Source organism: Athene cunicularia (assembly GCF_003259725.1).
Source record: "Athene cunicularia isolate RWA chromosome 8 unlocalized genomic scaffold, athCun1 chr8_part1, whole genome shotgun sequence".
In the NCBI taxonomy this organism is placed as follows: Eukaryota; Metazoa; Chordata; class Aves; order Strigiformes; family Strigidae; genus Athene; species Athene cunicularia.
Window position 1 is genome coordinate 6,074,755 of NW_020799109.1, and position 27,723 is coordinate 6,102,477.

At 40.6% G+C, this 27,723-nt stretch overlaps 1 protein-coding gene across 1 annotated transcript in view; it reads left to right on the forward strand.

The window, feature by feature from the left end:
• Window positions 1–10,650: 10,650 nt before the first annotated feature.
• GLIS1 (GLIS family zinc finger 1) overlaps window positions 10,651–27,723 on the forward strand; it is a 117,287-nt gene continuing 100,214 nt past the window's right edge. The window contains exons 1-4 of the mRNA XM_026853871.1: window positions 10,651–10,762; window positions 15,856–15,948; window positions 16,975–17,173; window positions 23,449–24,550. Of these exons, the coding sequence (XP_026709672.1) occupies window positions 10,651–10,762; window positions 15,856–15,948; window positions 16,975–17,173; window positions 23,449–24,550 (1,506 nt within the window). The remainder of the gene's footprint in view (window positions 10,763–15,855; window positions 15,949–16,974; window positions 17,174–23,448; window positions 24,551–27,723) is intronic.

Genomic DNA, 27,723 nt, shown 5'->3' on the forward strand with positions numbered 1-27,723 from the left:
ACAAAAGATGTAGAAACCTTAAGCTACAGTTGTGCCAAGGCCAGTGCTGCTGTGCTGAGTGGCACTGGCTCATCATTCCTTTGTGTTCTGCTGCTGGTATCTGTCAGTCTCTTAAGCTTTGAACTTTCTGAGGCAGGAGTCACATTTTTGGTCATTTCTGTGTAGAATAAACTGCAATGGCATTATAATCCTTTGTGCTTTGGCAATATGAATAAGTAAATAACAGGCCATGCTGTAGAACTGCACAGTTCTCAGTGTATGTACAAAGAATGGTGCCTTCTCCAGTGCTGAGAGGAAGGAGGGCACAAGGTTCCCTCCCAGCTCTGCCGTGTCTCTGTTTTAGACAAACACTACCTATGTCTCAGAAGTTAAAGCTGGGGATAGCTCCTTTGCTGTGGCTGCACCTCGGTCAGGTGGGTGTGAGAAAAGAAACCATGGACGATCCTGAGCAGACCACAGTTTTTCTCATTTTCTGGCTGGCTGGATGTGCTACAGCAAAGAAAGTTTAAGAAATATCAATGGGCATTAAAAGGGAAAACAAAACCGGAGCAGGTGGTATGTGACTATAACGCGTAGCAGTCTGAGCATCAAGGGTCTGAGTCCAGAAGAAAGGTCAAAAGAGATTCCTACCAAAGTCAGTAATTGTTTTCTTTTTTAGCTTGTTTATTTTCTATGCAGTTAGCAAAACGTGACTCTTCATTATGTGTGGTGTAACCAGTCATTAGCTGTATATACATGGCTGCGATTCAGTTACACAGAAACAGGATACTTTGCTATTCCACGCTGACCAAGAAGAGGAAAATGCACTAACCTACAGGGGATGTAGACCTGAGCTTTGGGAAGCCGCTCTTGCTTGTGTGCAGAAGCATACATACTGGTGTTTCTGTGGAGCTTAGTGCTTTCTAAGCATATCCACCGCCAACAGCACAGTGCCTGACATCTGGGTTTGCCTTTGAACCAAGCTCTGAGCAGTTTTGCCAGCCTAGCCTGGACCCAGGCTAGTATGGGCTTTGGAGACAGGCTCTCTTGCTGGGGGCTGGGAAGCCCCCCCGGGTGTTACCCTGTGGCATGAGGACATGATAGCTCCAGTCACACCAGCTTAGAGATCTCTGCAGCATGCTTTGATGTGGCCCAGCTTTGCTGTTGCTAGTCCCTTCTTTCCTTGCTTTTCTTTTTGGAAAACTACTGCTGATGATTTACAGTGCAAATAATGCACGATATGTGCTGCTGTCATATCAGAAATAGTAATTTTTGGAGCTGTGTTGCTCTCGTCTTTTCCCTCTTGCTGACTGCCAGGATTCATATAAACGAAGGGCTGTGACAATGAGAAGGAAAAATTCCTTGGTTTTCTCTTTTTGGGAACTTCCAGAGGTTGCATTCCTCTGCCTTCATCTCAGCTAATTTCTTAGTCAGCGTGCTCAGGATCACATGGATTTCTGCCAGGTAAATACGGATTTTTGTGAGCCGTACTCTGCTCTATCGGCAATCATTTTAGCTGTAAAAGGCCATGGCTTAGCGTGGGGCTTGGATGACACACACATTCAGCTTCCAGCTCCTTTATTTTTTAAATGGCTTCAGTTACTCCCTCTCTGCTGTCTTTTGCAAACCAGTCATAGGGTTTAGATGCATTTTGCAGAACTTGTGCTAAACCAAACAAGGCAAACCTAAGAAAGGCTTAATTAAAACAACAGAAATCTCACACTCACTGACTCTATTGCTGGAGTCCTTTTTGCCTGTAAACAAAAAATTCAAATGGCTGATTTTCCCCCCTCAGTTTCATAAGTGGTTACTGAGCTTCTGCAGTTGCTACATTCCTTAAAAAGTTGTTATTTCTTTTTTGGTCACACACTGGGGGACTCCATTGTTTTCAGTGGTGCCTATTGAGTTAGGCCCATCGACATTCTGGGTCATTAAGTTTGGAGGCACAGTAGTATAATTTGGTGACTTTATTCTATTTCTTAGCAGAGATTTGTATTAAAGTCACGCACGCACAAAACCAGAATAACCATCCTTCTCCCTTCTCTCAAACCCTGAGAGCATTAATGGACCCTGCCAGGCAGCCTCAGGTAAAACATTAAGAATCTGCTGGCTGAACAAGTACTGATTCTGATGCTACAGCAGAATAATAATAATAATAAAAAATTTTTGAGACCTGTGTTTAGGCACATATCAGGCAGAAGTAGCACAATAACAGGGTTGTCTTATGTTATTAATGATTCTAGTACTGTACTGTTCTAGTTGACAATTTAACAGGGTTTCTCGGAAAAAAACGGCTGTGTTTAAGAGAAGATTCACACATCTGGAGAATATACTATACCGTGAGAAAATGAAGGCGGCGGCCAGTTAGTCACTGAAGGAAAGGTAGGAACAAAGTCTAAAGTTATCTACAGAGGGAGAAAGTAGCAGGTACATCTTGTATTTTAATCTAGCACACAAAGGCATAATTAGACCCAGTGCCTGGGAACTGAAGTCAAACAAGTTCAAGCTATATAAAATTCATGCTGAGAACCATGGAACAAACTGCCACAGAAGCAATTCTACATCATTTAGAGATTCCACTTTGAGATTTGATGTCTTTCTAAAAGATACACTCTAGATCCAACAGTGTGTGGTTAAACTAGACACAGATAACCCACAGGAAATACAGTGCACCAAGCAGGCTGGCATTCTTTCTGGGTTCAGCCTGTAAACTGTGTGGTCTTTGGAAGTTGCTCTCTATTCCTGGGCTATGCCTGCTGTTCACAAACTCAGTCACTTCACCACAGGGTCTTCCATTTCCCACATAGAACTAGAGCATGTTTCTGGCTCTTTGGTCCTGATGGGAACCTTGCACACCTTTGACCAGACTGTAGCTGCTGTGGGAACATTTCCATCTCTACAGCTCTTAACCTGGCACTTTTTTCCAGCACTAAATGCAAATTCCAGATATAAATCCTCATCCCTCATTATCAAGGTTAACCATATGCCAAGGTGATGGGGAAAGAGGAAGGGAATGGGATGTTTGCCCAGAGTTGCAACAAGCTGGACCTTCTCAGTCTGAGGCCCTCAAATCTAGTCTGAGTAGATCGTTCTGTCTGTGGCTCTCCGCACAGTTTGGTTAGTCATCAGTATTTACAGAGTTGCTGGCTGCAGTAGTTATTAAGCACTGGAAGCTTTTATTAAAATGGACGTGTTAGTGTGCATCTTTAGATACTCAGTTCTAGAAGACTTCATAAGTCTCATCTTGTACCTTCTAGTTTTGTACTACTGTTATTTCATTGGCTATGGCAGTGACTCCTGATTGACAGCCAGACAAGAACAGAACTGAACCCGGAGACAATATGATTAATGAATTACTCTCAGTTTCACTGGATCAGTTAGATCAGCATGTTAGAATGATTTCATGCCCTTCATGTATTCCTGATGGCTGGGATGGTCAGCAGAAAAAGTGCTGCAAATCTGAAGAGTCAGCCTTCGTTAGAGTTTTGAGAATGCCATAACGCTGAAATTTGGGCACTGTGAAGTATGTGCACTTTCCTGAGAGTTTTTGCTTGGTGTTTTATGCTGCTAAGTTGAATTATGGAGTGATGGGACCCTGGTGGAGGCAACCTTTACTTCTGCACGGATGCATTTGGTAAGTTCTATACTGACATTTCTAGGCATTTTTCTGAGGGCAGTTTAGTGCAACAGTAAGAACCAACAGGAAAACTGGGTCATACCAAAGGTTCATTAACCTCATTATTCTGTGTCTTGTCCAAGAAAAAAGATAAAATAATCCAGATGAGATTTAACTGCTGGGTCTGACTGCTGTTGTGCTGCTTCCTCGCTGGCTCACAGTGAAGGAAGCATGTACCTGCTACCATCTACAAAGAACAGGATCTGATAGTGTAAAATGTGGAGAGAAAAAAGGTTGCATAAAGTACAGAAAAAAGGTCTGCTGGAGACAGTTCAGAAGAGAGACAGAGGGAAGAGATCAGAGCTCTGGATAATACAATTTATGAGAAAAAAAACTGAAATAATGAGGTCTGTGTAACACTGGCAAAAGACGATTGAGTGGAGGCAGCCTTCAAAGACTCAAAATGTTGCTATGGTGGGCAAGAGAACAGACTCTTCTCCGTGTCCAGTTTGGACAGGACAATATGTAACAGACCAAGTTGTGCTAAGGGTGTTTAAGTTAGACATTAAGAAAGAATTTCCAAGTCAAGTGAAACAACTGAATAGGTTGTTGGGAATGCTGGGGAATTGCTGCAGGCTGTAAAGGACAGATTGGCCAAACACCCTCTTAAATTTGTGAGATTGGATTATGCTGTAGGGACACGGGATAGACTAAATCACTTTCTGAAGACTCTTTCAGCCCTGTTTTTCTGTAAATGCATGATTTGTGCATCAAAGTAAAGGGCTACTCATGATTACAATGACAAGTATTTGTTTGTTCACCAGAATATCCAGCTTCACGTAACCACCGAGATAACCTTATTCTCATGACTTTGTGTGGAAAGTGCAGACCGAGTTTACTGGGTTTATTGCCATAAATATACTTAGCATCACTGGAAGATGTTGTTTATTCAGTGTTCATGTAAGCCAGCACCATTCAATGAGAACATTTTCCCTTTCTGTAGCAGCCCTTGTACTCTAATCTTTCTGCATCATCCTGTCTCTCTTTCTTCTTTGTGCCTTTACCTCTTCACAGCAGATTCCACATTCTTACCTTATCCTCACAGTCTGCTAAAAAAAACCCAGAGCAGAACAGGTAATGATGAGGGTGACATGTGGGTTGCCATCAGAATTTGACTTTCTGAAGAGATTGATACAATCAAATGTTCAGTCCTCCCAGCTGTTGTCTGAAGTTGCCCCATTTTTGGATAGACACCTGAAATAGTTATATTTAAGTAATAGGGGAGAGTTTTTCTTCTTAATGGGTTACATGACATACAGATATTTATTGCACCAATAACTCGTATGTTTGACACTGTCCTTCAGTAGACTGTTCTTACTGGTGATAACATTGAGGTGTATGTTTAACAGGCGCACTGTGTATATCTACAATCCTAAGACTGCAATTACAGATAACTGCTGTTCTCATTGTATAAAGTTAGCGAGAAGTACACTCTGCTGTGGAGAGCCTGCAAGAGGCCCATTCACTGGCAGTGAGTGCAGAAGGGTAAATTCTACTTAAATAGAATTAGTCCCAAGCATAGTTCTGGTAAAATAGAAAACGACATTGCAAATCACTTGGTGTTAAATATATTTCAAATCAAGCCTTGAAATAATGCCAAAATCCTGGCAGAAAGAAATGTCAAACAATGAAAACAGCAAATGAGAAGTAGCAGGGGTAAGCTGTTGCTCTTTTCAGCATATACTGGAGAAACTGTTTGTTTGTCTTGAATTTTCTTTCTGGCAGTGTTAATTCTAAGCTGCAAAGAAGCCATTACTGTATTAGGTATCAAGTGTTAAATGATCAAGGAGACTGTGTAGGTGAAATGCTTGCCTGTTTGGGGTAGCAATTTGAGTTTTTATTGTAAATTTTACTCAAGAACACAGAGGTCGATAGGGGATGTCAGTTATTTGGTAAGTGTGAGAGATCTGCAGTGAGTCTAGATGGAGGTTGTGTATGTGAAGATGTCTCCTTTTTAATGAGAGAATGGAGAAACCAATGCAAGTTGCATTAGGAGAATGTGTAGTCTTCAGCAGTCAAATGCCTTTTCACTGTAGTTTTTCATCACTGTCGTATATAAAGAACCAGGAAAAAATGTCTGGAAGAAGCTCCTATAACAAGTGAGCTTGGAGCAAAGATACCAGTAGAGTGGAGAGACTCAGGAAACCTCTTTTAGGAAGGGAGCTTAATCTGCACTTTTTGGAGGGCCAGCAAATGGAAGAGAACCCAGAGCTGGAAGCTGATGTGGAGTGCAGGTTTACTACCTCCCCTCTGTTGTCTTCCCTTTCGTGTTGGAGCATTGCCATCACATAGCAACATGGAAAGTTCTTTCTAGACTCCCAGTGCATTTTGATTTCTATTATGAGTAATTTTCTGTCTCCTTTGAGTATGAGTAAACTGGTTTCCAAACATACACATCAGAATTAGGTCCTTAATATTAGATGCTGTCATCTGCATCCCACCAGACCTTTTCCTCCACCTACCTTGCCTTGAAAAGAACCAAATGCTTTTTAGTTACCAGCTTCCCCCTTTGTTTAAAGTTTACTGTTTCTGCATAACCCTGTGTGATCTACAGTGATTCTGTCTTTGTAACAATTAACTTCCATGGCTTTTACTGACTTGGTGACACTTCCAGGCTTCTAACTCTTTGAGCCCAACATCTTGGTGGAAATAATTTTTGTTGTGCTCTCTTGTAAGTATGGTTGGTGGGGTTTTTTCCGTTTTTAACATATATAGTGTACTGCTGAGCCAGGCAGACATAAAATTCCTTCTTGGGACATAGAGACATATATGTTTACACAAGACACATGCAAGGTGCCATATGGCAAAACCCCAGCTTTCATTCTCTGCACATCCTTGTGTTTCAAGTGTTTGGGAGAGCGTATACCCCTGTGGAGTCTTTACATGGTCTGCTGGCTACAACTTCCATGGAAAAGAGAGATTAAATGGACTAAGTAAAATACAGAGGAGTGGAGATCTGGGAGTTTAAAAGTTCAGGGTTTAATAAGTAAATGTGAAAGCCATAACCCACATGCGGTTCATAGTAGGCATGCTCTGACTATTAGGGAATTAAACGACTTAGGGGAAAAAACCCAAAAGGAATAGATTTTCTCAAATTGTGCATGTATGGAAAGATCCTGTCTTCTCAATGGAGTCATATCATTGATGATGAAAGCGTGTTTACAATAGGAACCATTCAAGTACCCTCATCGCAAAATGCATGAACTTCTGTCTTGAAAGATTCACTCTGGAGTTCTTTTAATCTACTGGCCCTGTCTAACTACAGGCTGCTGTGAAGACCCCAGTGGTGTCCATTTAGAGCCACAAAAAAGACAAACCAAGGGGTACAAAGGCAGGCGAGCATGTATGTATCCCTGAACAGTGTTGAGTTGTCTTATCCCTTACACCAGTATGCACAACGGCATTTATTCAGGGGGTGTGGATTGATTCGTTCTGGTTCAGCTGGTTCCTGGGAACACAGGTGGTTGATCGATCTGATGTGTGAAAGCAGAGATAGACTGACCGCAGCTTCTCTGTGTTAATTAATGTTTGTTGCTCACATTGAAAAATACAATTGTCTGGTACCCAGATAGTGTGACCAGCTTCAGCTAGAGTTAAAACTTGTGCATCTAAATAGTACAACGGATTTGGTAGAGCCAGCTTTGTACAGCACGGCAGCAGGCTTGCATCTATGGCATCCTGGAACATGTACCAGAAGGTGAGACACAAGTTGGAGAGGGTTAAAGATGGCAGTGGAAGAGAGGGTTTCAAACCGAGCTTAGAAATGAAAGGGAAATGGAGATGAGTGGAGAAGTGGGAAAGGAGAATGGGGCCTATGACTGTATTTGTGTCTCCTTTGAGCATGTTTACACATAAGGTGACAGAGGCACCCCTGTTCTCCTGTGTTTGGTAGGACAAGAATCATAACGATATCTCCTACGTATCAGAAATACTCAGAATTAAACCTATTCCAAACATGGTTGTCTTAAAAAAAGAAAAAAGAAATACATCGAATTTCATTACATTGAGCTTATATTCTCCAAGTGCCCATTAGGAGGGTTTTAGGATTTCCTTTTAATTAAAATGATGTTTGTTGAGCTTAATATTTTCCTAAAACATTTATTTTAATGTCTTTTCCCCCTGTTACTAAAATCCAAGCTGTGAGGAAGGGTAACTGACCACAAAAAAGGCCAGATGTGCTAAGAACAATATTTTTCAGATTGCCTGGCAACAGGCAAAAGGTGATTCCAAACTGAGGAGACTCTGTAATGATGAATGTAATGACAAGACCTGTGTTTCATCAGGCTGCAAAAAGGTTTTGTCCTGATTTCCACAAAAGAGGGAAATGGTCATTTTCAGCCTGCTCTTAGCCTGTTTGGGGGCAGCAGGTCAAGGGAGGGGATTCTCCCCTCTGCTCGACTGTCATGAGACCCCCCCTGCAGTGCTGGGTCCAGCTCTGGGGCACCAACAGCAGAAGGACACGGACCTGCTCGAGTGGGTCCAGAGGAGGCCACGGAGATGCTCAGGGGGCTGGAGCACCCCCTGTGAGGACAGGCTGAGAGAGTTGGAGGGTTCAGCCGGAGACGAGAAGGCTCTGGGGAGACCTTAGAGCGGCCTCCCAGGGCTGAAAGGGGCTACAGGAAAGAGGGGAGGGACCCTTGATCAGGGGCGTAGGGATAGGATGAGGGGTAACAGTTTTAAACTGCAAGAGGGCAGATTTAGGTTAGATTTAAGGAAGAAATTCTTCCCTGTGAGGGTGGTGAGACACTGGCACAGGTTGCCCAGAGAAGCTGTGGCTGCCCCCTCCCTGGAAGGGTTCAAGGCCAGGTTGGATGGGGCTTTGGGCAACCTGGGCTGGTAGAAGGTGGCCCTGCCTGTGTCAGGGGGTTGGAGCTGGATGGTTTTTAAGGTCCCTTCCAACCCAAACCGTTCTGTGATTCTCTGATAATTTAAAGGTCTGAGATCTAAATAGGAAGCCAAGAATGTTGAGTTCCCAACCTGAGTGTAGTGAAAGACTCCTTGTGATAGTAGACAGTTATTTTATTTCTCTGACAATCTATTCACTGTTGCCTAAAATGGTTATATTCTTGCATATCTAGAGGCTAACTCAGAACATCAACTAAGGCTGTGAAGTCACTGGAACCTAAGCAGATGGCATCTGTTTTCCTGAATCTCAGCCATACTTGCAAACTTCAAAAATTGTTGTGAAGGTCTCTGATGGAAATCTAAACTACATAACATTGCAAGTCGTTTTAGCAGTGAAGGATGTAGTGTATTGTTACTGCGTTCTAAGCCTGCCTGTTGGACTCCAAGATTGCCATTAAAATATGAAAAAGTCAAATATGGGAGCAATATCTATCCACATGCTCGAAGGTGAAAAGGTTACAGATCTCTAAACTACTGAAATGTTTTCAAATTGTTTTAAGTTAGACTGATATAAAATTAACCACGCTTCTTTATTTGGTAATGCCAACCCTACTCATTCACTCTTTTAAAATAGTGTGTGTAGTCTGCAAAAGAAATTCCACAGAACAGAAATAAAATGCAATCCAAATAACTTGTTTTAAAAATAAATTGAACATGAAATAACAAATATAGATGTAGCCAACTCTTAGGGTCCAGAATTTACTAGAAAGACACACATGGATTATATTTATCTTTCACAAGTTTTTAAGATTGATACTCCACAATTTATTTCACTAGCTGGGTTGTTTTAGTTTACAAGAGTTTTCTTAGCCCTTCTGTCTTCACTCATACATCAGTGTGAAAGTAAAGAAGTAAGTATTTCTGTTACAGAATTTTATAGGATGGTTTGAAAAACTTGGAGGAAAGAGATCCTTCTTTTTTATTATAATCTTATTGAATGTTGTTGGTTTTAACCCTTATCTTTTATGGATTCACATATCTACTTTCAAATAGGCGGAGGATCTGCCACCTCTGTTTTGATACACAAATGTAGGACAATTTGGGTCTTCACTTGACTCTCACTATACAGTATGGTCTGCTCTGTAATAACGAATCTTATGGTTCTCACTTACTGTGTTTTTATTAAGATAGTATGCAAGCATTATAAAAAAAACAGAATCCAAGTCTCTACCAGCTGTATGAAGCATGCCTTAAAATGTGAACAGGTTGTAACTGGTACAGAGATCTAGCGTGAACCTGGACTGTGGTGTGAGCTGCTTTGTTCATCTTTGAGATAGGAACTCTTGAATGCAGCAATGAAAATTCAGTGCTATTATTGTTAACCACTTTAGTCCTCAGGTAAGGACAAACAGCAACAAAAGTGACTTTGAGATATCTTGTCTTGATCCTTTGGAGAAACAATTGTTGCCATCCTTTGCCAGTCTAAATGAACCAAAGGAGTTGTGTGTGACAAATGCTCATATTGAAAGTCAATACGCTTGACTCCATGGGCTGACTCCATGGGCTGCCCAATAGGCTTGAAGAACAGCACGGTTATATTTGCACTTTTTAGCAACTTTTCTATGTAACATTGATTTTGTTTGACAGTCACTAGCCATGTAGTTGTTTCCTCAGCATCATGTTCAGATCCTGCATTTGATACCTGTTCATCACAGGAGACTCAGATAATTCATGAAACAAGGAAGGAATGCTACACCTTAATGCACTGCTCTGGGGCTATTCAGCTCTAAGGGGTTTCTTGCCTCCTTCTACCCCAGGAAGAAACCATAGTGGTGCACACTTTTGATACTACACAGAGATTAAATCAAAACACAGAAATTCCAAAAATATACAGGGTAAAACAGCATGTAATATAAAGATAGTTTTCAAAGATTTATGAGAGTATACATGTACCTACATAAAGAGTCATAGTCACACCATCTGGCACCACATCATGTTTGTGTGATTTAAAAAAGGTAATATTTCATAGTCAGATGTTATTGGAAGTCTTATACTGAATTAGAAATTATTGCAACTGTCCCTTAAAGTGCAGAACCTTCCTCTTCCAAGTGGTGAGAAGCCCAAATGCCTAGTGGTTTGCTGTGTACCAGATGGTGCCAATGATTGCAAATATGTCCGTAAAAGATCTCAACATTCCTTCTTTGGGGTCTCCAGACCAAGATCGGTTTTTAGGATGTCTTGTTACGAAAAGGATATCTTCGGGTATGTTGTAGGAAAGTCTGTGTTTAGGATATCTTGTTATCAGCTTGAAGGTCTAAGTGAAAATAATATTACATTTGGGTAAGGTCTGCTTAAGGCTGTAATGCCATACATGGCTAATCACACCAGCCGACTTCTAAAGTGTTTTTCCTCTCTTAAGATGTGTACATAACAAAAATTTAGACCTAAACTCATATCCCTTCTAATAGTGGTTTACTGAAACTAAAGGAGAAACCATATGTTTTCACAAGGGATAGGAAACTGTCTCCATGATCACACAGTTGGGCTTGCTTGGTAGGATGTGTAAGAACAACTATAGTATCTGTTTTCTGGCCTTTATGCTACTTTTCTGTCCCTCAGGCTTGGTGTTGTAGGAATAAGACAAGCCCTCCAATTCACAATAGAGAATGGCATAACAGGCATGAAATACTTTGGGAAAACATTGATTTTGTTGTTGAAAATGTTGAAAGTGCTGTATGTTCATGAATCGTTTTGAAGATTCTGTGTTTTGAAGCATTTAGTTCATTCATTAGAGCCTTCACAGAGCCTGCACAGTGCTGAGCATCTCTCTTGATGCTTTTAAATTACTGATGTTACAGGAGTTGTGGCAGTCACTCCAGCCATACCGTAATGGAGGTCATTCAGCGCCGGTTATGTGGAATGGATTGCTGAGTATGGGTACAGCACCTTCCCTATGATACATGGTTTGGCTGTTTTGGCACCTTTTGAGTTAATAATTTTCTCTCCGCGGAGGGCTTTGATGGCCTCTTCCAGCATGGGTGATTTTCACTTGTTTGAGAAAATCTGGTACTGTTTGGTCTTTCACTCGTCTCACGTGACTCATCCAGCTGCCAGTAACAGCGTTCCATTTCTGTGTTGTCGTGGTAAATTTTGGACATCGCATCCAAACAAAACCAAGAATGGCAAATTTTTTTTAAAAAATAAGTAATTAGAGAATGGAGCAGTAAGAAAAAAAAGTAAATGACCTAGTTTGGTCTTTGCCGCAAAACCCACAATGCTCTGGGGATATCTAAGTATGTTAGGGAAATATTTCAAATCTATCTCTATTTTGAATGTGAGTCATTTCAATTATACATCGTTTCAGTTATTTGTTCATTGGCCTTAATTAGGTAAACTCCAAAGCGCTGCAACATGTGTTTATTGTTGAATAATGATCCATTTGGTAAGTTTTGCTCATCTCTATCTACAGCTTTAATAGCTAATTTTATCAGTAAGAGCGAAGCCTTCCTGCATGGTAAACAAGATGTTCCCCTGGGAAGAAAGCGAGTTATTGCCCTTCAGTAGGGTTGTTTTAAATGTTGATCTCATTGTTACACAGACAGGTTTCTCTTTGTGTGAGGTAGTGCTCTGTCTTCCTCTAGGAAAATTTACCCCCGGCAAGAAATGTAAGGCTAATTCTGCAGATCCTGACCAGCGTGAGGTGTGTAGCCCCGTCACAATCAATAGGACCGATTCTCACATGACTTAATCTGTCATAAATCAAGAGGAAACTCCCCCAAAGTCAGTTACCCCAGAATGAAAGAAGCAAGATATCCAAAACTGAACTAACTTGATTACTCATATGGAAGGAATTGCCTGATTGCAGTCTTTGCACACCACTGTATCAACCTCTTCCGTTCCCTTCATGAGCATTTAAATGTAAAAATACAAATCAAAACTGCAGGACAGGAGAAAGACAAAAGTTACCTTGATGGATTCCACTTCCATGAGATCCTTCTGGAAACCATTCTGCTTTTATTAGATTTACTCTCTGTAAATTAGGATTAGTTTTTTTATATGGATTTATGAAATAGCTATGGTTCTACTGAAAGCAGGGTGAACCCGTTGGAATAAGGTAGGGAGTATGTGCTCTTTTCATCTGTTATTGGTAAGTTACAGTATGTAGGTTAAAGGCCCCTTGATACCAGTGAAAGAGGAGATCTAATTCCAGACATGGAAAATGCTTAAATCTTGTGTATGCCAGCCAGTGATATTAACATTGTATAAAACAGCCAGTTGTCAAAAGGCCAGATTCTGTTCTCAGTTACACGGGTGTAAACCAGACCTTTTTTCGTTTTTTTCAGAGGCAATGAATTTGCTTTCACATGTGCTTGAGCAGTTGAACGTAGACTCTAATTGTCTGTGTTCAGAGACACTCTCTCAGTTCTTCTTTTAGTTGTTGGAGGGGGTGGGGGTGGGGGTGGAAGTGAGTGCTGATGTTGTTCCTTGTCCGTCATTGTTCTAACTCCCATGTGGTGGGCACATTTCAGAGGGCTTTGATGCAAGTGTGACTTCACTCAAGGCACTGTTGTGCAAGAAATTTTTAGCTGTTGTTAATAAATCTATAAGGTACTTTTTGAAGGCAAATGTATGATGCATTAGCTGAAACACACATAATTTCATGGATTTAGCATTAAGTGTTCTGCTCCTTTGCAGGGAGAAAATGTATTTTCTGATTTGACAGCTACAAGAGAAGATAATAATTTTTGACAGCACAGGGATAATGTTCATGTTATTCTAGGAAATCTCCATCTTCACACAAATAGGTACCAGTGTGTGCTACAGTTGGTAATTGCTGAACTTTGAGTGGAAGCTTCAAGTTTCTGTGTTTTGATAATATGATAAAACTGATAAAATGCGTATTTAGAAAGCCCTAATGAATTTCAGACTTGTATCATTTGGGGAATGAAAGAAAGAAAGTGTTTTTATTACGGGTCCAGTGTAAACCAGAACATTTTAAAAGCATTCACAGTACTTTGGAGGGAAGATAAATCTTGAACGTATTCCAGGTAACATTGCTGAGGGAAAAACTGTGAATTGGGTATTGTAGGTATGACTGATTTGCCAACTGCTCTTGGTGATGTGGCCTTTAAAAGTGTATAGCACTTATTTCACCAGTGTTTAGCAGTCTATTTAGATACTTTTCATTGTGATTCCTGAATTTAAATTAACTACCACAAGTCTGATTATAGATAGAGTCTTGCTAAGGTAGATATTACCCCTGAAGTGAGTTAAATTATGATGGAGTAAAGACAGAATAGGAATGGAATAAAGCCTGATGGAGCTGTGGACTCCAGAGGATATAATGATAATTTATGACATGATTACAAGCAGGGCAAAGCTAACGGTCACAGACACCCACTGTAAGTTGAAAGGCATCCAACGTGATCTTCTTAACTGCTTAGATCCAAAACCACCCGATACAGTTGACTGCCCTGCACAGGCCAAAAGATGCTGCATTTCTGTACAGCTTCTTAGTACCCTCAGGGTCATTCAGAACAATCACAGAGTGTCGGTGAATTCAGGTCTCTGAAGATAGACCTGAAATAACTAGAACATACGTATTAATAATCATGAAGAATGTTTCTCTTCGAATAGTTTAAATACAGACGTGTTTCCCTTTAAAGTCTCATGTATCATTCCTAAAACTCTTACGTGGGCTTTTTGTTTGTATAAAATGCTGGACTACACTTCCTAAGACGTGCCTTGGTATTGTGTTTGAGCTCTGTAGGAAAAAGCCGGTATTGTTTTTCCAATTTTAAAGATTCTGACTTCTTAAAAAAAATAAAAAAATAAATAAATGGTCAAGAAATGTAATGTATCAGCCAAACACTGAAAACAGGGAATTCTATTCTGGAAATGTCACAATAATGCCTCATGAGACTTGTAATTTGGGTGTCACATGTACCCACTCTTTTCTATGGGTCTGGATGCTTGCCTGGACTACGTCTTCATCTGCCATGGTCTTCCCTGTTACAATGGTGCCGTGGAGCATGATGGGGAGGCTATGGAGCCCAGCCAGTGGAGGAGAATGGACTTTTGTGCTGTGATCCCTTTCACAAATTCTCCAGTTACCAGAAACTTTTTCTGCTTTCCCCAGTCACCTGTTTCTTCCCATTTATACTCACCAAAACCCTGAACGTGATTCTCATCACTTTCAAAGCATTCAGTGACTGTAATTATAGAGGACCACAGCAGCTGAGGTGCTCCCACTTGCCTTCCATTTGCCATAGGATTAGCAGCTGTCCTTAAGAGGAAACGGGGCTTCATGTATGTTATGGGTACCTTTGCTCTGAGGAGCTGTGCTGACGCAATAATTGATGAAAATGATCACAGCCTCTGGTAGGGACTTCATAAATGATGTAACAAAACTGCAGCAACTGCAAAACTTCATGAGTACAATTCTACTTACCCTTATATCATGAAAATATCATTAACTAGGTACTGCGATATCTGCTTAATTATGTAATATTATACCTATATAATATCGGGGTAAAACCTATGTAATAGAGATGTAAAACTCAGTACGGACTGGGTGATGAACTGATTTAGGGCAGTCCTGCAGAGAATGACTTGGAGATACTGGTGGATGAAGGATTGGATATAGGCTGGCAGTGTGCACTTGAGGCCCAGATAGCCAATGGTATCCTGGGCTGCATAAAAAGAAGTGTGGCCAGCAGGTTGAAGGAAGTGATTCTCCCCTCTATGTTCTCATGTCATCCCCACCTGGAGTACTGCATCCAGCTCTGGGACCTCCAGTACAAGAAGGACTTGGACCTGTTAGAGTGAGTCCAGAGGAGAAAAATAGTCAGAGGGCTGTCAGTATCTACCTGCTCTGGATAATACCACAAATTACAGTGTTGAAGTGGCAGGAGTTGTGCTGTCAATGGCAGGCCCAATGTTGGTTTCAGTAGGAGAACAAGACCTGAGAACAGTGTAAAGTAGGTTATTTGTGATGAAGATATTTGTAAGTCCTACGGCTTACTCAGAGGGATTCATTTCACTCAACTGCAGCTGGCTAAAAGTTAGGTACTCAGTTTAAGTTACTTGTTTAGGCACCTTCTGTAGTCAAGGAGAAGAGGAGAGCATGTCCTGAAGTTGCATGAGCCCATCCTAAATACCCGTTTTAGTATGGCTGAACCACATAAGCATTGTCTGGATAAAACTTAGACAGCAAAACTCTGATGAGTCATGCCTTGTAACACCTTAGTAAAGGACAGACCTTGATGCCTGTGAGGATCAGTGATCTGCATGAAACCGAGTGCAGGCTTTGTCTTTTCTGTCACTTTGAATGCAGAGTTTGTTTTCCTCCTCAGTGTGCAACACTCAGTGTCTCTCCACAGAGAATGGGCTAACTACAGTGCGGTCTAGCTCTATAGCACCCATCACCATGAGTGTTGGGTACAAGGGTGAGTGAGTTACTTTCTGGGCTCTGTATGAAAACTACAGAAATACGCTTGCCATTAGTATCTGACACCATTAAATTCTTGTCTCCTTGAAGAAAACAGATTAGAGGGAGATCTACTATTTTAAAAGCATGATTCATATACACTAGTGAAAATTGTGGTAAATGGCTGTTGTGACTTTTTAAGCTAGCCTCTGAAAGCTAAATCTCTTTCAAATACTTTTATACATGCTTATCTATGAGTATTTGACTACTTTGCTAGAGGTAAAGAACTATATCTTTTAAAGTAAATGGAATGGGTAAAATTTGACTAATGCAATCTAAATTCTCAATTCCCCCTTTGTCCTGTTTTCTTAGCTAGATTATCATTTGTGGTGACATACATACATATATATATATATATATATATATATATTTCTGAAGAATATTGCTATAACTAGTCTGTTTTTCCAGGTCTGGTAAAATGTAATATTCACTAGAGCAGAATATATTATTAGCATTTATAATAATAGCTTACTTGGAAAAATACAATTAAATGTATACATCGAAACAAAATTAGTTACATTTTTTCACACTGTTGACCTGACAGTAAAGTAGAAACATGCCCATCTAAAGTCATGATCACAGAGATAATTGTCTGCAAAGAAAAACTTGACTTACGTCACTGTTTTCAGAGAGCTCCTCTCCCTGAAAAAAAAGGGACTCTGAAACATCCCTCTCCAAAATCTAACATGGGCAAGACTCTACTGTAAAAATACAGAGAAAGAAAGGACGCTATCAAACTTAAGTTTGTTTGAGTTAGATTATGTAGTGTAAACAAGCCACAAAACTTAAGAAATAAACAACCATAGTTCACAGATCCATATTCCTTAGCAATTAATTTTTGCTTCCTTGTGAAACCTTTCATTTCCACTGCCATGTCATTTACAAGAATTTTGCAAGGAGATCCGAACTGGGTGTACAAATAGTGAGTGTAGAGGGGTCTTAGTCAAAGGCTTACGGTTTTGTTTTGGTTTTCGTTTTTTGACAGTGAATGGTGGCTACAATCATTGTAATTTGATCTCCGAGAAGAAGAACATGATGGACATGGAGATGACAAGTAGTTCAGTACCTGTCTGCAGACAAGGTCTGTTCATCCACACAGGAAACTCACTTATGCGAGACCACCCACTGTCCTGTGAGAGACTGCTTCACGTTGGCCAGCTGAACTTGACACACTCGGATATAAGGTATCACCGCAGGTTTTATCGGTTGCTTTTCTGGATCGCGGCTTTGTCAGAACTGTTTCCCAGCAGCATCTGTGGGTGCTACATTTGGAAGAGTATTTTTGGCATTTACTTCATTTTGGAAGTCCTTCGCATGGTGATTTAACCACGCTGCTCGTTTGCAGGTTCGCACTGCAGGGACACGCACGTGTGCACAGACAACCGTCCAAGGCAGTGCTGGGAAGAGTCACTGTATATGCAGCGCCAGCCCTCTGAACTGAAGTTTAAATACAGCTTCTCTGTGGGGGCTCTTCCAGCATGCTCAAGAGTCAATGAGAGTTTTGCTAGGGGCTTAAGTAGGGTCAGACTTGCCTCCTCTGTTCCTCCATCCTCCACCCCAATGCCATGTTGTTTCCAAATTGCAGCCTGGAAGGCAGGGATGATACTTACTCCCAAACCAATGTCTCCCATATGGCAATTTGGCATGCCACCATCAAACCTACAGGAAGCCAATGCCACTTTTATTTCTACAGCATTTCCTTTAATGAAGTATTTTCAATGTTCCCATACAGCCACATCCTTGGTATTTGCTTTTAAGGCCGTAATGTGAAAATTTGGTCTCTGGTTTTGATATATACACTGTAGTTGGGTATGCTATGAACAGAATCTCTATTTAAACATTTGCTATAAATTAATTATATGAAAACACAGAACTCCATTATTTTTTTGTTGTTGTTACAAATTTAACATTACCAGATTTTAAACAAGTACCCTAAACAGACATCCATTGTGAATAGAAGCCTGCTACAAATTAAAATCTGTCCATCTATTTTAATTACACTGCTTTTTGGCAGGGGATATAATATGGAATAATCTTGACCTTTTTGAAGAGCTGTAGAAAAGAAAAAACGTCAATAAAGTTGCAGCCTTTATCTTAGATACTTGGAATAATTGGCACTCTGTGTGTGGAGCTATCAAGCCCAAATTTCCATAATCACAAAAAGAGGAAATATGGCCTATATCTTGGTCTTGGAAATCTCACTGTTTCTGGTTTTATTATGCATATTTATGTCTTGTTTCCCCTTTTCCATTTACTAGTGGGGTAAGAACATCTGTGTTTTCAGGAGGAGGAGGAGGCACAGCAATATGGCAAGCAAGTGGAAAGAGTTTGTTTGTTTGTTCAAAAAAGACAAATAATATCTACATAACAAAATATTCTGCTATCACTACAAAGATTTCTAAATGCTATTGCAGCTGTATGTAAGTCTGCTCCCTCCTAGCTTCTTTATGGCTCAATGTGGGCCTGGCAGTTATCAACCTTTTTGTATTCTGTCAGTGAGGACAATTATGAAACAAAGATAATTAGGGCAGGAGCAAACAAAAGGAGGAAGAGAGTACTCTGCTTAGATCTTTTTGAACCTTTTTGTAAAATCTATAATGAGGAAATGACAGATACCTGCATACCGGGGATCACAGTACCCACCCTCAGAAATATGAACCTCTTCCAGCCCCCATTTGGAAGAGGATTCCCAGAACAACATAAAGGATTGTCTGCTGCATAACATGAGAAAGTAGCAGGTGATAGGCCTGATTCTCTCCCCTTTGCTTTGTGGCATGGTCTAAAGCCTTGAGGCTCGACTGCTTCTAAGCAGAATATCTTGAAGGAGATATATCTTGAAGAGATACATCTTGGAGAGTATCGTGAAGGACCCTTCCATTCCTGTACAGGTTGTCTGTGTGTCCCACTGGGCATGCTCTGCTTGTATGTCCATCTGGCTAATACTGCTTTCGTCTGCATGTGATTTGCAAAGGTAAAGCTAATGAACCTCATAGACAGTGTCTAATTTTATCACCGTGCTATCACATATGGTACAGACAAAACCTTGGCATGTAAGAGAAGGTGGACAGCAGTTGGGACGATTTCTGTTCATGGTGTTTGTGATGCTGAAGGTTCTGGTCAAGCAAGTATCAGAAAATACAGTCTTTCCCTCAAGCTCTGCAAACAGGAGAACATAACTGATCTAGGGGTGAATGCCCATCAAGTTTCAGTGAAGTCAGTGGGGGCCAAGGGTGCTCTGTGCCTCCCCAGATTTCAGGCTTCATTAGATAAGAAGAATCAAAATAGATGAGGGACATAGGGCTGGAGTGGACAGACACCTGAGCACACAGGAGTTAGGTCAAACTTGTTCTGTCCAGCTCTAGTGACCAGAATGGAAATAGAGATACGAATACAAACAATCTCTCAGGGTTGAGCTTTGAACAACTCTGCATTTCTAGGATATGCCATGTCCGAGGAAAACCCAAACAAACCAGAGAGCACCTCCCCTAGCAATCCAAGATCTCCCTCAGGATTTGGGGTTACGGTTGGCTTTGTCCTTTTTTCCCTCAGTGCACTGAAACTTGTTATCCCCTTCAGCTTCTTCCTGAATCACTTTCTCTTGGAAACTGTATAGTAGGGATGACTGCCTTAATCCAAGAATCACTCTTCCTCTTCTTCCTGGCCCGTTTTCCTCACTCAGTTGATAGCTTTTAAGTTGTGCAACATAATTGCTACTACATGCTATCAGTGAATGCAATGTGTGTGGCTCTGGAAAAGTCCTAATACCTTCTTTACCACAATTGGAGTCAGCACACAGCTGACGTTGGCCTTTTGTCAAATGATCCATTATCAGACACAGCAAACCCGCCCACACTGTGCTCAGTGCTTGGCATATAAAACCCAGGGAAGACATCAGAGCAGTCAGATAGTGTTGCAAAGGGTCCCTGGATGCGCAGCAGAACAATCCCCTCCAGCTTCTTAAAGCTGTCAGTTATCGCTGATTGCACATTTACAGTGGCAACTGAAGGCATGTATGTTTTGTAAATAATCTGGAGATTTCGGATACAGTCATCTTTTCCTTTGAGGGCAGTTGGGAACTGCAGCACTTCTGGCGTGGTGCTACTGGCCTCGTGCTCTGGCTCCAATTACCACGTAAAGGGAGTCTCTTTGGAAACGCTGCCTTAGTATCCTCTGAGAGGCTGCTGTTACTCTTCAAAGGCCTTACGCTCAGCTTTCCCGTACTTAAACAGCAATTCTGTTGCCTCAGACTGTCCATCCCTGGTTACATGGATGCTCCCTGGGAAGAGAGGTTTGTGGAGTTTATTCTCCTGCTGACCCTGCTCCCTTCCAGGGTTGCTCATCTGGAGGCCCCCCAGAGCTGCTCGTACTGATCCGCATGTCCAGGCAGTGCTCTTTACACTGTCCTGCTGTCCTTTATCCCTCTTGCCCTCTTCTTGGCTGTTTGTTTCATATGCATTTATATTTCGTTACTGTCCAGAAATTCTGAAATCCTTACAACCATCACTGCCTGTGTGTACCAGGCTTGGAATGTGATCCCTGGTTGTAACAGCAAGATGCCATTACAGGAGAAAATACTCAATGGGTATAAGAGGAGCTACCCAGCAAGTTGAATGCCAGGCACCTTGTGTCTCTCACATATCAGTTTTGTTCCTGTGCCCGTTCTCTGCCCAGCCCCCAGGACTCGGAGGAACGAGCAGTGCTTTCCCTACAACAGCAGTGGCAAAACTCTGCCAGGAATACAGAAAGTTCACATTAATGCAACTCTGACATTAAGTACCCCAACACTCAAACACTGGGAAATGGAAAGAATGCCAGATTCTCCCAGCAGTTCACTAACACAGGGTGTATAATATAATGTATTTAAATGTACAGTACCACAGAGGAAACTGTAGCTCCCAGGAAAGACTTGCTTCTGATCTGCACAAGTAGCCCATGCTTATCATTATGGAGGCAGAGCATGGATAAGACACGGCTGTGGCAATGGGAAGCATGAATTCAGTGCCTTCATCTCATTTGCTCTTGAAATAAGGCATTTCAGCTTGCCATTTGGTTCAAAACTCCTCTCTTTTGGTTATCTCTCATTCTGCACTGCAGCATCACAGCGATACAGTCCTGACTCTGAGTAAGGTCTTGTGCTGGAAATGCAGATTGATGTTGCTGGGAGTTTTGGGAACCTAATGTTTCTTAGGACAGGGGTGTTTGTATCCATCCTGCAGGTACTCTGAACTAACTCCAGCTTGAACTCTTCACATGGATTTCTGGCAAGATGGGAGCTTTACATAAAGCTTAATAATATGACACCAATTATCACAGGCTGAAACGTAAGGCTTGGGTTAGCTTTATATGATATAAGAACTGTGTTGTGTTTACTTTAGCCTGAGGCTTTGGGACCACTGAACTATGATACAAACCGAATTCTTTAGAATAGTTCTCGTACAGAAGAAACTAAGTAATAGGAAATACTGTGCCTGGCATGTTATGCTGTAAAACCTTTCTCAGAATGAATTTAAAACAGCACACTTTCTCTGAGTAATGAAGCTACATGCAAGTAGGGCAGGGTTTCCCAAACATGTGCTGTAAAAGGTTTTTACATATGCTTATGCCACATATTTTACAGACATATGGTTCTGTAAATGTTAAAAAATAATGTATGAATACTGTTGGGTTTGGGATTTTTTTTTAAATTTGCCATCTGCAAAACCAGGTGCTTTAAGTTTACCCTGAGACCAACTGCAAACCTAAAGGGAGAGATTATAACTAATGGTTTATGGAAACCTCTAAAATTTTTAAATGTACTCTTTTTAAATTTCTAGTGGCAAGTGTAAGATCTGATTGTTCTATAGCAATGAACCGTAGGGAATTTCACTTCTCTCATGACCTTAAAGGGTTTTTTTATATCAAGCCCTACTGGCTCCAAACTGTTGGAGCTTAGAAACCTGTCACTAGTGAATGCAGTGTTGCCAGTTGTGTGTCTCAGACAGGTGTCGTTTTTTTGACAACCTTAATTTCATGGGAAGGAAGTCTTTTTGAAGGTTTTTGTTGCTGTTATTTTGTTTTTTCTAATTGGTAGTTCTTTGAAAGCTGTTACCAAGGAGGTGTTAGAAGGCATTCCAGCTTCCCATGGATTAATGAAAATAATAGAGATAAAATCATTGAAGCTGTAAAATAAATGCGGTTTCTTCAGCAGCTTTGCAGTTTAATGCATATATATGTCCAAAATACCTTATGCATCTGTGTTTCATGCTTTAAAATGTGTCAGATTTGTCTTAGCTGCAGTGTTACATACAAGTTGCCAAATGGCCAGGTTTTCTTCAGCTTTTGTGATGCTAGCATCAAAAAAGCATAAAATTCATTTAAGTGGAACATGTCAGCATAAGAGCCATGGCGCACCTCTCTGGAGGGTTTATTAGTTAAGGTACAGCTTTCCTGTACTGTTTCCTCTTCTCAGTCTGGCACAGCGCTGCATTATTAAGCCATAGGTTAAACCCTCTCATGCTTTAGGGATATGTAAGGAACACCCTCTGGTCCCAAGAAAAAACACACAGTTGGGTCATCCCCATTAAATATTTATAGCTGAGATAAAATATTTTATTTTAAGGCATAAAACCAATTGCTAACTGCTTGGAAGAAAATGTTAGGAGGAAACATTTCCTAAATGCAGTGTTTTTCTGAAATGCCTGTGTTCTGCTTCCTCGGTGATTGGATTCAGCACACATCAAAAAAGATTGAAAATTACTTCTGCAGAACAATCTTCTTTTGATTTGCAGACCCATGTAGACTTTAATATGCAAGATGAAAATGGGGGTATGTAGTCTGCCAGTTTAAATCTTCCAGTTGTGAACTTTTCTTGGTTATCTTTTATAGACCTCTTAGAAGTAAATACTCAGCTGGTCTCTCATTGACATCCCGACCACTGGTTGAAAGCAAGCCGTTCTTTCTTTGTATTGCTTTTCTGCCCGTTGATCTTGCTCCTTTTTTGATTTAGCAAGGGAAAGCATCTCTCTGACATGTAAGCAAAGCTCAGCTCGCCTTTTTTGATTTGTGTGAACAAGAATGCCAAGGCATTTTCCCAGTGTGCTCTGAGGAAAATGCCAATATTTGAATAATTCAGAAATGCCCAAAGCTCTCAAACTTCATTCTCAGCTATTGTTTTGCCCGATCTATTATGCATTGAAAACCTAGATTGTGATTGATGAACAGCCCGTAGCAGTGGAGGGGAGATTGTCTGTTCTGTGCGTAACCCACTGTGTAAAAGTAATCCTGTGTAAAATGATGCTGCCTTTACAAGGGTTGTAGAGAAAGCATTGCAGAACTTTTTGGTGTAATTGCTGCTTTAGACAGGCAACATTCAGCAGAGAGCAAGTGCTTCCATTCTCCAGGGCTTAACAAATGTTGTGTCTTGTACAAGAATCATAAATCCTGTGGCATTTAGTGATGCTTAATGAAAACTGTATTACAGGTCACCCAGGTTTCAAGACTCAGTAGATTCTGCTGCTCCATGCCTGAATGGAAGTCACTCGGCTCAGCACATTAAACAAGAATGCCCTAGTGATTATAAGGTTCTGTCTGAGGCTTCCACACATAGGAGGATTACGGAGGGGATGGAGCTGAGAGCCTCCAGTAGTCTGCATCCTGAAATAGACCTAATGAATAATAGCTTTACAAATTCACTTTCATCCTACTTGTTTAATAATGAACATAGCTCCTCCCTGGGTCCTTTGTCACTTGGCACCCCTCAGCACTCGGCCAGGCTACAGACAAGCAACCTGAAGAAGAGATGCATCTCTGTTGTGCCGTCTTCAGCCGAAGGAATTGATATTACAGCTATCATCCGCACATCACAGACGTCACTGGTCACCTGTGTGAATGGACTGCGAACTAATTCAGCTGGCATTTCCTCTCATCCTGTGGAGATCAGTCATCACAGTGCTCAAAAATCCTCTCGGCCCCAGTCTTGCTCTCAGCCTGGAAACCCTTGCAGTATTCCCTCCCCTCCAGCATGTCTTGTACCTATTTCTGCTGAATGTGACAGAGGTGACTGTGAGCAGATACAAATGCAGCAAGTCGAGGAGAATGGAAGCCTCAGCCTTATGATGAATGGTACTAACATTCCTCATCAAAACACCTCGCACAGCACCCAGAAGGTGAGTTTCTTAAAACAAGAACCAGCTGACGATTACTCCTCCACCGCTGATCTTTATCGACATCATCAAGGGCTGCCTCCCCCTTACCATCTGCACCAGCAGCTAAGCCAGACTCAAGGGACACTGCCTCACTTACACGCCTCTATGTCTCCAAAGTCTGTTCAGCCCAGCGATGGGGATGAACAGGACCTCAGCAATGGCAAACAGGTCTGCCAGTGGATTGACTGCAGTGCCACTTATGACCAACAAGACGAACTGGTCAGACACATAGAAAAGACTCACATTGACCAGCGGAAAGGAGAGGACTTCACTTGCTTTTGGGCAGGCTGTGTCCGCCGATATAAACCCTTCAATGCTCGTTACAAACTGCTGATTCATATGAGGGTTCATTCTGGAGAAAAACCAAACAAGTGCATGGTAAGTCTGGAATATATTTGTTTGAATAGAAACATGCTACTCTGCTCTCTTTCTTGCTCTCTCTTCAGTCTTACTCTAATATAATTGTTGTGCTTTCCTGTAACTTAGTCTGCAGCAGGCTAAAGGGTAATTGGAGAAAACCTTAATCTAGAAGGAAATGTTTGAGTAAGAAATACTGTAGTTCTTGGAAAAGGGATTCAGTTTCCTTATATGAGAGCTTAACTTTTAATACAGTGCTTTATTTTTCTTAATATTCATTAAAGCATTAATAAAGTGATGATCAAAGCACGCAGAAGTCATTTAACGTAAAACAAAGTCACTGAGCCTCGGGTGACATTTTTAATCAAGAAATATAAAACACATCTAATGAAATTCTTTTCATTCCTTCAGCAGAACAATAACCCATAGAGCTGTGAGTGCAAAAGTTTCAAATGGTAGTTTAGAAGAGAAAAAGAAACTTGTAAAGGATTTTAGACAGTTAAAAGAATAAAAGGAGTATCTTTAATTACATTTTCAAAGGTTGTTAGGGGCTTTTTTAATTTGCAAAACAGAGCTTTAAAAATAAGTAAAAACCATTGTTCTCTTCTGATCAAGAAGATGTAAACAACATCAGTGTTCCAAAAAGAGGATCTTGGGAATAACACCATCTCTGCATCTGCCCACCATGATGACAATATGGCCAAACTAAAATAAAAGTTAATGACTTCCATTAAGCTTTCCACATGTTAGAAACAACAATGATATAAGACCCTGACTGAAACAGATGAAGCAAAACAAGTTTGACATAAGCTTCCAAATTGGGCCATGAAATTTGGAAAGTCTTATTTGTAACACCCACATGCGCACGCGTGTGCATGCATGCACATACACGCACGCACACACACACACACAGAAGGACAAACAAAGGCAATGGTTATGTCAGCAGGTAGTGGTTCTTGATAGGCAGATCTTTCGACTCTATGTCTATTTTATTGTTTTGATCAGAGAATGATAGAATGGAAAATGCTTGTAAGGAAGATAGATCAAGACAAACTTTTCCATGGCAAGCTGCAGCTTTCTATGGAGGAATAGGAAAGACTGTTTATATAGAAAGCTTACTTTTTTTCATTTGTTCAAGAAAAAGCTTGCTGGCCTGCAGGGGTCATGAAAGGAAGAAGGAAGAAAACAACAGTATTCAAAATATTTCACAGAGTTAAATTTTCTCTGCAAGTGGTCATTCTGATTATCTTTTTACTTCTGTTGGATAAGTGAAAAACGTTACCTTAATGTCTGCACTGATCAGTAGGTATTCCCTATAATAATAATGGAAACAACTCAGGTATTTACAGAACACCATCAAGTTCTCCAAGATAAAATGGCAACACTCAAAGACTTACCCGTTTCTTTTGCCTTTGAGAGAAAGAACTGACTTGCTCATTTCCAGAAGTAGCTAAATCACAATTTGTAGAAGTACAAAGGAATTAACTTGCTATGCATATCTTTTACTTGGTCAATAATCATCGAAGAATAATGCAAGTTAGTTGCTTCTCTCCAAACAAAAGCATAAGTAAACTGTGAAACCTTACTTAGAGATTTTATTTTAGCTTCCTTTTTGTTTTTAGTATTTTTATCATCTGGACCAAGATCAGTCTTCTTCCCACTTTTATCTCACAGTTTTAAAAAGAAATACTTAAAACATGAAACCTAGATTAGCTTTACTATGATGCTGAAAGATTTAGTAGACTCCATGCGTGAGGGAACTTTTGTCTTTTTCTGCAAAATGCATATTTGACAGGTATTGTATAGCAGATTTCTAATGTTACATTCCCATTCCTACAGGAAACTGGATAAACCAGAAATGTTGAATCATGCAATATCTTAGCAGATGCTGAAAATTTCCTACTTTCAATTACGTTCATCTGCATTAAAGAACCAGCTTTTGATAACATCTCAAGGTTTAACTTTGTGAATAGATTGGAAAAACCTTTGCATCTGATTATTGCAGACAGCCTTCATGGCACATGTATATAGCCTTGGCATGTGAAGTACATAAAGATCTGTTTTATTTGAGCAGATATTGTCGTTGTTCCCATACATGGAATGGCCCAATCAGAATTAGGAGCTTTACATTACACAACTTGCAGTTAACTCTTCTGTTCCCAGAACAAGAGTCTTCCACTGTCAGCAGTGGAAAATGTTACAACCTGGAATCCTGTGGGGAGTAAAGCTGGATCCAAGTAAGCACATCAAAAATATGTCTTCTCTGCAAATTTAGTTTTCTACCCTGGAAAGACCTTGGTCTAGCAGGGACAAGATTCAAAGCTACAACACAGCTCCTTAAAGTTATTAATATCAAGTGGGGATTATTTGCCCAGAGAATTCCATTCCACTTTAAACAAGGGTTGCTGTGCAGTGTTTCATTATGCAGTGATGTCATGTCATTTTAAATGATGGCTTTTCTTTTGATGTGGTAATAATTGTGCTGTTATTTCTGCAAATTAAGAAGGCAATTCATTCGCTGTCTATAGAGGTCTGAGATTTTGTTTCGTTTTTGCTGTAGCCCTGTTAAAGTAACTTTACATCTCTTGGTATTTGTAGTGGAGATTTTCTTTCGCTGTTCACAATTACCCATTGTACTTTCTTTTTAAGCCCTTGGTTTTTCTCTCTGTAAGATTACTGGCTGACTAGGTATTGAACTGCTCAGGAGAAGCTAACAGTGAGCAGCACCCCGCCCTCATACATAAAAGTACTTTTCCATGTAAAATTATTAATTTCTTATGACAGGCTTTGCTACTATGTACTGTAATAGACAAAGGAATTTTGGAATTCAAGCTACTTGAGAACAGGAAATACATGAGACATTTTGATTGAAAAGTAAATGGTTCACTAAAACTGCAGTTAATCCTTTTATTATCTTTCCAACAGCAGTTTCCACAATACTTTCATGAGGTAAGCTTCCTTCAGTCCAACTGTAACACTCTCATCATTACAGCTGGTTTAAATTTAGCTAGCCTGCTTCTTTCTTGACTACAGATAGTCAACAGGCAAAACAGTATCTGGTGTAGAGAACTACTGATGTTTTGGGTCCGTATTCTGCTCACTGTGTTTCACTGCCAAAACCGGTACTATGAGTATTCTGTTTTCATATTCTGTTAAATATTCTAATTAAGTGGTGCCTTCTCATCATTGTGTCC